We start from the raw sequence: 9,977 nt of genomic DNA, 5'->3' as shown, positions 1-9,977 counted from the left end.
TTTGTTTAGTGTTTTCCAATTTTCCCAGAAGTGGTTAGAGTCTATGGATTCTTCAATTGCATTGAGCTGATTTCTGACATGCTGTTCCTTCTTTTTCCGTAGTGTATTTCTGTATTGTTTTAGTGATTCACCATAGTGAAGGCGTAGACTCAGGTTTTCCGGGTCTCTATGTTTTTGGTTGGACAGGTTTCTCAATTTCTTTCTTAGATTTTTGCATTCTTCATCAAACCATTTGTCATTATTGTTAATTTTCTTCGGTTTTATATTTGAGATTTTTAGATTTGATAGGGAAGCTGAGAGGTCAAATATACTGTTAAGATTTTCTACTGCCAGGTTTACACCTTCACTATTACAGTGGAACGTTTTACCCAGGAAATTGTCTAAAAGGGATTGAATTTGTTGTTGCCTAATTGTTTTTTGGTAGGTTTCCAAACTGCATTCCTTCCATCTATAGCATTTCTTAATGTTACTCAGTTCCTTTGGCTTTGATGCCTCATGATTGAGTATTGCTCTGTTTAAGTAGACTGTGATTTTGCTGTGGTCTGATAGGGGTGTCAGTGGGCTGACTGTGAACGCTCTGAGAGATTCTGGGTTGAGGTCAGTGATAAAGTAGTCTACAGTACTACTGCCAAGAGATGAGCTATAGGTGTACCTACCATAGGAGTCCCCTCGAAGCCTACCGTTGACTATGTACATACCCAGCGTGCGACAGAGCTGCAGGAGTTGTGACCCGTTTTTGTTGGTTATGTTGTCATAGTTGTGCCTAGGGGGGCATATGTGGGAGGGGATGCTGTCACCTCCAGGCAGATGTTTGTCCCCCTGTGTGCTGAGGGTGTCAGGTTCTTGTCCGGTTCTGGCATTTAGGTCGCCACAGACTAGTACATGTCCCTGGGCCTGGAAATGATTGATTTCGCCCTCCAGGATGGAGAAGCTGTCTTCATTAAAATATGGGGATTCTAGTGGGGGGATATAGGTAGCACACAGGGGGACATTTTTCTCTGTTAGGATAATTTCCTTTTGAATTTCTAGCCAAATGTAGAATATTCCTGTTTTGATTAATTTAATGAAGTGAGTTAGGTCTGCTCTATACCAAATTAGCATACCCCCTAAGTCCCTTCCCTGTTTCACACCTGGTAGTTTGGTGGATGGGACTACCAGCTCTCTGTAACCTAGAGGGCAACCAGTGGGTCTGTCTCCTCTATCTCTCTCTCTTCCTCTCTCTCTCTCTCAACCTGACTGCTGGCATGCTGCTGACGTCGTGGTTGCCATGGCAACAGTGCTCTATAGTGTGACCATTTTACTTGTATATGCTCCTAAATATTTTGCTGTGTGACCTGAAAAGGTGGAAAAGGGGAAAGTAACTATGGGTCACTAATTTAACACCATCCTTCCTCCCTTGCCTGCCTCAGCTTGCTTGTAAACACTCTATCCTTCTGGATTCTCCATCTGTTCACTTTGCTGAGGTTCACAAGTACCTATGGAACTGGGCCAGAATCAATGACTCTGGAGCTCAACCCCAATTGTGGAAATGACTGATCAGCCCCTCTTCCTTCTAGTGTCAAAGCCCTTCCTCTGATCCAGTTACATTAAAACATGCTAGTACAAGTCCATACAGTACCCAACACCCTTAATACTGTACTGACAAAGCACTAAAGAGGCAGGGACACAACTTTTATGACTGCCTTGGGGCATGTCTGTTCACATGACCATGTTCAAACCCATTTAGAGGGAAATGCAGCTCAACCGGATTAGTGGCCAGTGCTGTACACCCGAGGATAATGCAAACTGTACAAACTGTATTTAGTGTACAGTGGTAGGCAGGGGAAGAGGGCTGGGCTGGCTACATGTAATGCAGCTAAGTAGGGACAGCTGCAGTTAAATCAGCCTGAATAGTGGACAGAAGAGAATTCAGAGGAGTGTTGATTGAGATTCTCAATATCCTGTGTTAGCAGCTTCTTCATCATCCCTACCTAGTGCCCACAAGCAAAATGTTTCTGGCGTATAAATAAACAACAGAACAAATGAATCCATTAGAGACATTCCTCCCGGGGGGAGTATGGTCCTTCCTAGCAGCTTTAGACTGGCGGCTTTCACGTCACAGCAGTTTCTGCCTGCTGTAAGAGAGTAGCAGAGTGCCCTCACTGGACAAAACACACACCCAGCTGAGGGAGGGAGCCTCAGAGAGTTAAAGTAGAGATAATCCATCAGTACACAGCTCCTATTGTTCCTGTATACCAGGGATCATCAACTAGATTCAGCCGCGGGACAACTTTATCTTGAGTGGATGGTCGGGGGCCGGAACAAAATAACAAATCATTTGTTGACAAAAAAAATATTTTAAAACCTACATTTGAATACAATCACGTGTCTCTCTATTATGTGCGGGAATACTTGGGAACAGATTTCTTAAATGAAAATCACTTAGAGTTGATTTCCTGGTGTTTTTACAGTATTTTACGTCAAACAAAGAAAATTAAACCACTCAAAAAGTTATTACTGTCACGTTCTGACCTTAGTTCCTTTGTTTTGTCTTTGTTTTAGTATGGTCAGGGCGGAAGTCGGGTGGGCAGTCTATGTTCTTTTTTCTATGATTTGGGATTTCTGTGTCTGGCCTGGTATGGTTCTCAATCAGAGGCAGTTGTCAATCGTTGTCCCTGATTGAGAACCATACTTAGGTAGCCTGTTTTCACCCTTGAGTTGTGGGTGATTATTTTCTGTTGAGTGTTTGTGTGTTCACCATACAGGACTGTTTAGTTTTGTTCTCGTTATTTTTGTTTTTGTGTTCATGGTAATAAATTATCAATATGGACACTTACCACGCAGCGCATTGGTCCTCCACTTCTTCCATCAACAACAGCCATTACAGAATCACCCACCACAACCGGACCAAGCAGCGTGGAACCCAGGAGCAGAGGGTTCAAGACTCCTGGACTTGGGAGGAGATCTTGGATGGCAAAGGACCCTGGGTAGAGGCTGGGGAATATCGCCGCCCCAAGGCAGAGCTGGAGGCAGTGAAAGCCGAGAGGCGGCATTATGAGGAGTTGGCACGGCAGCGCAACTGGGACGAGAGGCAGCCCCAAAAATTTATTGGAGGGGGCACATGGGGAGTGTGGCTAAGTCAGGTAGGAGACCTGAGCCAACTCCCCGTGCTTCCTGTGGAGAGAGGTGGACCGGGCAGGACACTGTGTTATGCCGTGAGGCGCACGGTGTCCCCGGTGCGCAGGCATAGCCCGGTGCGTTACATTGCAGTGCCTCGTATCGGCCGGGCTAGAGTCGGCACCGAGCCAGGTGCCATGAAGCCGGTTCTGGTCTCCAGTGCATCTCCTCGGGCCGGGGTACATGGCACCAGCCCTACGCATGGTGTCCCCGGTTCGCCAGCACAGCCCAGTGCGGTCTATTCCACCTCGCCACACTGGCCTGGCTACGGGGAGCATCCAGCCAGGTGGGGTTGTGCAGGCTCGGTGCTCGAGACCTCCAGTGCACCTCCACGGTCCGGTCTATCCGGTGCCTCCTCCACACACCAGGCCTCCGGTGGCAGCCACCCGCACCAGGCTGTCTCTCCGTCTCCTCCCTACAGGTGCTCCCGCCTGTCCTGAGCTGCCAGAGACGCCCGTCTGTCATGAGCTGCCAGAGTCGCCCGTCTGTCCTGAGCTGCCAGAGTCGCCCGTCTGTCCTGAGCTGCCAGAGTCGCCCGTCTGTCCTGAGCTGCCAGAGTCGCCCGTCTGTCCTGAGCTGCCAGAGCCGCCCGTCGTTCAGGAGCTTCCAGAGCCGCCGGTCGGTCAGGAGCTGCCAGAGCCGCCGGTCGGTCAGGAGCTGCCAGAGCCGCCGGTCGGTCAGGAGCTGCCAGAGTCGCCCGTCGGTCAGGAGCTGCCAGAGGCGCCGGTCAGTCAGGAGCTGCCAGAGCCGCCTGTCAGTCAGGAGCTGCCAGAGCCGCCTGTCAGTCAGGGGCTGCCAGAGCCGCCTGTCAGTCAGGAACTGCCAGAGCCGCCTGTCAGTCAGGAACTGCCAGAGCCGCCTGTCAGTCAGGAGCTGCCAGAGCCGTCCGTTACTCCGGTGCTGCCGGAATCGCCCCTCACTCCGGAGCTGCCGGGGTCTCCCGCCTGTCCGGTGCTGCCGGAATCTCCCGCCTGTCCGGTGGTGCTGGAATCTCCCGCCTCTCCGGTGCTGCCGGAATCTCCCATCCATTCGGGACCCGTTAATAGGGTCCCCAGTCTGAGGTCAGCGGCGAGGGTCCAAGTCCTGCGCCAGAGCCGCCACCGCGGACAGACGCCCATCCAGACCCTCCCCTATAGGTTCAGGTTTTGCGGCCGCACCTTTGGGGGGGGGAGGGTACTGTCAGGCTCTGACCTTAGTTCCTTTGTTTTGTCTTTGTTTTAGTATGGTCAGGGTGTGAGTTGGGGTGGGCAGTCTATGTTCTTTTTTTCTATGATTTGGGATTTCTGTGTTTGGCCTGGTATGGTTCTCAATCAGAGGCAGCTGTCAATCGTTGTCCCTGATTGAGAACCATACTTAGGTAGCCTGTTATGGGTGATTATTTTCTGTTGAGTGTTTGTGTATTCACTGTACAGGACTGTTTTGTTTCGTTCTCATTATTTTTGTTTTTGTGTTCATGGTAATAAATTATCAATATGGACACTTACCACCCTGCGCATTGGTCCTCCTCTTCTTCCATCAACAACAGCCGTTACAATTACTTATTTATTTTTGCTCAGAAAACTTTGGGGTACAACATTTTTCAGCACGGGCCACCAGTTTGGAAACCCGGCTGTATCCCAACATTAAACGCTGTGTGACCAATCAATTTATAATTGAGCACTTTAATGACCAATCGCGGTAGAAAATCCCCTGTTTTACAAAAGCTCCCCCTCCACTCCACTACAGATTTGTTGTCCAGTGAGTGTTCTATTGAACTCTGGGGTGGAGGTGTTGTCCTGCAGGTGAGGGGTCAGGAGTTACAGGTGAAGCGTGTGTCTGTTGGCCTCACCTGGATCATGTAGAGCTGGGCGATGCGGTACTCGTCCACGCTCATTGGCATTGGGATCCGGTACTCCTTGATCAGCATGGTGAGTCTGGGGTGGGGGAGAGGGGCCAGGAATAGGGGAGAGGGACAGAGGGAGGGGAGGGGGCTGGTGGTGGGAGGGACTGGGGGGTTTCTATGTGTGACTCGTCAGTTCACTGCTGCGTCCTCATCGATGGTGCCTGTGGATGAGAAGAGAGACATAAATGGTAAGATCGCTGAACAGTTAAAGTAGGCTTGTGCGGTATACCGTATATACCGTATACCGGGGTATTTGGAAATAGCCACATGATGCTCTTTCAATACCATCAAAATGTTATTTTAAGTTTTTCAATACCATTAAATATTTGTAGCAATTTGTTAAGTAAATATCTGCAGTCAACTTGTGCAATACATTAGTGGATAAAGCAGATCCCCGTTCTTATTTCACCTGTCATATTATTTTACATTATGAAGCTTACTTAGTTCCCCAGCACAGCTGAGCCAGTCACGTGTTTGTTTGTAAAAGTCACAACAGGAGAAAGCAGGAGCAGGTGTGTCCAGCTGTGTATTGACAGGGGTTGAATTTTATATTGAAAGTCAACAGTGTTTTCTTCAATAAAATGATCAGGGAGGTGCAACTATAGTGCAACACATTTGGCATAAAACAGTGTCATTTTCATCAGATGAAAACAGAAGTGCAATGCTATTTGGCTGGCAGCCACACAAGTAAATGAGCTTACAATCAAAAAGCAAGGTATTTTTTGCAAAAACGATGTATGGCCATCATAACATTTAGGCCTATCATAGAAATAATGTAGCCAGATACATTTCCTAATGTTTTGCTTTAAGTCAATCTTGCATTTTACCTGAGAAAAATAGGCTGGCTACACTGAGAACAGCACCAGAGAAAAGAAGCTCCACATCAGTGGCAGCGCTGTCTGCTGATAGAACTCCCGTTCCTGAATTCTCATCCCAGTGAAGAAGTGCAACTGATGCACAGAATGAGTCTGATGCCGAACAGAAATCACAAGAAGCATTTTAGATGTGTTTACAAAACACAGCAAGATATTTCTTATGCGTTTTATATATTTTTTTCCTGCATAAAAACGCAGCATTATTCATTAACACGAGCCCTAGTTTAACTTGCTAGTGGTTGAATTAATAAGATGATGTGGCGTTACCTTGTTTGAGAAGGAAAAGCCCTTTGGATGAGTGATTTGTACAGCTGCCACTGATATTTTGAGTTACTTGATTTTTCTTCTCCCCATTCTAGGCCTGTCTGATTCTCCCCTCTTCTCAAAGCAGAGCAGGCAGGCCCATTGCCTTAGTGACTCCAGACTCCACACAGACACAGCATGTAGACATGCTGCTGAAGAGCCAGTACTGCATGCATCAAAACGTTGTACATTTGCACATTGTCCCTTGTTCACATTCACTTGTAAATGTACAAACAGATATGTTTATTGGTGTTAAAATAGAGAAAGTATGCAATTTGGAGCACCAGGCTACTGATGTCATGCAGAGGCTGTTGTTTTGTCTTTATACTTTTTTATACTTTTTTATAACTACAAGTTTGATGTCGGACTAGGAGAGAACCCAGAGCATCCACTACTGATTACCCCAGCATTGCGTAACCATAAGGCTCCCCCAAAAGCAGAAACTGTGGTCGTATATGGCTCACAGCCATCCCGTCTAATTATGGTAGTGCCCAACTCATGACCATTAGGTCGCTAATGGCCTGGTACTCGGGGCTCTATTGTCCCTCTTCCAGTGAATCAACAGTTGAATTAAAATGTGTTTTGTTGTGAAAACATGTTACTATTAACGTTCCCAAACAGATTTCACTTGGTTTCCCAAATTAAGCACTGGGTAGCTGCAGAAACAGGGTTGGAGAGCCCATGGCATACAGAGTTTGGAGGAATAGAGGCTGCATGCTCATCAAACAGTGGTTGACGCATGGAGTGAAATAACCGGAGTAGCTTACCTGGCATGATTGAAAAACGAGCCAGTGGGAAAGCAGCCTGAATTCACTATTCCAGTGAATACTGATGACATGTCATATTTCCCCTGCCCCTGTTTCTGTCCATTTGATAACGGGCCATTCTAAATCTAAACTAATTTGACATATTAGTAAAGACAATATTAAATTGATGGGTGAAAATATGATCACTTGATGAAAGAACATTGTGTGCAACCTGAGGCCAGGAACAGATCACAAGATTTTTTAGCAATTTTCTCAAACCATCGATAGCCTATAGTCACATCATGCATATGTTTTAATTTCTAAGATATTCTAAGGTTTGTATCATTCACAACTGGTTGCTAAATAACTATAAAACTAACATATAGGACCTGTGATCACTAAAGGATCACCAAATGATCACTTTTACATTCAACATAGCCACTTCATATACGCACTCGCTCCAGAATGGGAAAAATATCCTTTCTATTGTATTCAGCTAAGTTCAATTATATTATTCTTACTATAGAATCATATAATATAATGGTACCAGACTTATAAGCATGAGCCCTCAGATCATCAAAAAGTGATACAGTTGCAACATTGAAAGCATCTTGACTGGCTCTCTCAACGCTTGGTATGGCAACTACTAGGCATCCGACTGCAAGGAGCTACAGAAGGTAGAGAGGACGATCTCCCTGCCATCCAGGACCTACAGTGCCTTGCGAAAGTATTCGGCCCCCTTGAACTTTGCGAAGATGGTTAAAATTGATGGGAAGATGGATGGAGCCAAATACAGGACCATTCTGGAAGAAAACCTGATGGAGTCTGCAAAAGACCTGAGACTGGGACGGATATTTGTCTTCCAACAAGACAATGATCCAAAACATAAAGAAAAATCTACAATGGAATGGTTCAAAAATAAACATATCCAGGTGTTAGAATGGCCAAGTCAAAGTCCAGACCTGAATCCAATCGAGAATCTGTGGAAAGAACTGAAAACTGCTGTTCTCAAATGCTCTCCATTCAACATCACTGAGCTCGAGCTGTTTTGCAAGGAGGAATGGGAAAAAAATTCAGTCTCTCGATGTGCAAAACTGATAGAGACATACCCCAAGCGACTTACAGCTGTAATCACAGCAAAAGGTGGCGCTACAAAGTATTAACTTAAGTGGGCTGAATAGTTTTGCACGCCCAATTTTTCAGTTTTTGATTTGTTAAAAAAGTTTGAAATATCCAATAAATGTCGTTCCACTTCATGATTGTGTCCCACTTGTTGTTGATTCTTCACAAAAAAATACAGTTTTATATCTTTATGTTTGAAGCCTGAAATGTGGCAAAAGGTCGCAAAGTTCAAGGGGGCCGAATACTTTTGCAAGGCACTGTATATACCAGACGGGGTCAGAGAAAGGCCCTAAAAATTAAGGCCCTAAAAATTGTCAGACTCCAGCCACCCAAGTCATAGACTGTTCTATCTGCTATTTCACGGGAAGTGGTACCGACGCACCAAGTCTGGAACAACAGGATCCTGAACACATTCTACCCCAAGGCTTTAAGACTACTAAAACGTTCACCAAATAGATACCAGGACTATCTGCATTTACCCTTTTGATTAATCACATACACTGTTGCTACTGTTTATTATCTATTCTGTTGCCTAATCGCTTTACCCCTACCTCTATGTACATATCTACCTCAATCACGTTGTACCCCATCGACCCGGTTCTGTTACCCTGTATACAGTGCATTCGGGAAGTTTTCACACCACTTGACTTTTTCCACAGTTTGTTACATTACAGACCTATTTTATATTGATTACATTTTTCCCTGATCAACCTACACACACTACCTCATAATGTCAAAACAAAAACAGTTTTGCAAATGTATAAAACAAATACTGAAAAATCACATTCAGACTAGTGGTCGACCGATTAATCGGAATGGTCGATTAATTAGGGCCGAATTCAAGTTTTCATAATAATCGAAAATCGGTCATTTTGGACGCCAATTTTTTTTTTACACCTTTATTTAATCTTTATTTAACGAGGCAAGTCAGTTAAGAACCCATTCTTATTTTAAATGATGGACTAGGAACGGTGGGTTAACTGCCTTGTTCAGGGGCAGAACTATAGATTTTTACCTTGTCAGCTCAGGGATACAATCTTGCAACCTTACGGTTAACTAGTCCAACGCTCTAACCACCTGCCTCACGAGGAGCCTGCCTGTTTCGCAAATGCAGTAAGAAGCCAAGGTAAGTTGCTAGCTAGCATTAAAATGAATGAATCATAATCACTAGTTATAACTACACATGGTTGATGATATTACTAGTTTATAATCGATGCAGTGCGCATTCGAGAAAAAGGACTGTCATTGCTCCAACGTTTACCTAAACATTAACACCAATGCCTTTCTTAAAATCAATACACAGAAGTATATATTTTTAAACCTGCATATTTAGCTAAAAGAAATCCAGGTTAGCAGGCAATATTAACCAGGTGAAATTGTGTCACTTCTCTTGCGTTCATTGCACACAGAGTCAGGGTAAATGCAACAGTTTGGGCAGCCTGGCTCATTGCGAACTAATTTGCCAGAATTTTACATAATTATGACATAACATTGAAGGTTGTGCAATGTAACAGGAATATTTAGACTGATGGATGCCACCCGTTAGATAAAGTACGGAACTGTTCCGTATTTCACTGAAAGAATAAACGTCTTATTTTCGAGATGATAGCTTCCGGATTCGACCATATTAATGACCTTAGGCTCACATTTCTGTGTGCTATTATGTTATAATTAAGTCTATGATTTGACAGAGCAGTCTGATTGAGCGATCGTAGGCACCAGCAGGCTCATAAGCATTCATTCAAACAGCACTTTTGTGTGTTTTGCCAGCAGCTCTGCTGTTTATGACTTCAAGCCTATCAACTCCTGAGATTAGGCTGGTGTAATGATGTGATGTGAAGTGGCTAGCTAGTTAGCAGGGTGCGCGCTAATAGCGTTTCAAACGTCACTCAC

General features: G+C 45.0%; 1 protein-coding gene across 2 annotated transcripts in view; it reads right to left on the bottom strand.

Annotated features, from left to right (window-relative positions):
* The window catches only part of LOC118358369 (membrane-associated phosphatidylinositol transfer protein 2-like), a 118,566-nt gene that overhangs the window by 57,416 nt on the left and 51,173 nt on the right, over positions 1-9,977 (bottom strand). For both annotated transcript variants that reach the window (XM_035736125.2, XM_035736123.2), the window contains exon 2: positions 4,985-5,199. In XM_035736125.2, the coding sequence (XP_035592018.1) occupies positions 4,985-5,062 (78 nt within the window). In that variant the 5' untranslated portion in view covers positions 5,063-5,199. The remainder of the gene's footprint in view (positions 1-4,984; positions 5,200-9,977) is intronic.

The sequence above is a fragment of the Oncorhynchus keta genome, chromosome 25, assembly GCF_023373465.1.
Source record: "Oncorhynchus keta strain PuntledgeMale-10-30-2019 chromosome 25, Oket_V2, whole genome shotgun sequence".
Taxonomy (NCBI): Eukaryota; Metazoa; Chordata; class Actinopteri; order Salmoniformes; family Salmonidae; genus Oncorhynchus; species Oncorhynchus keta.
This window is presented reverse-complemented; position numbering and strand designations above follow the sequence as displayed.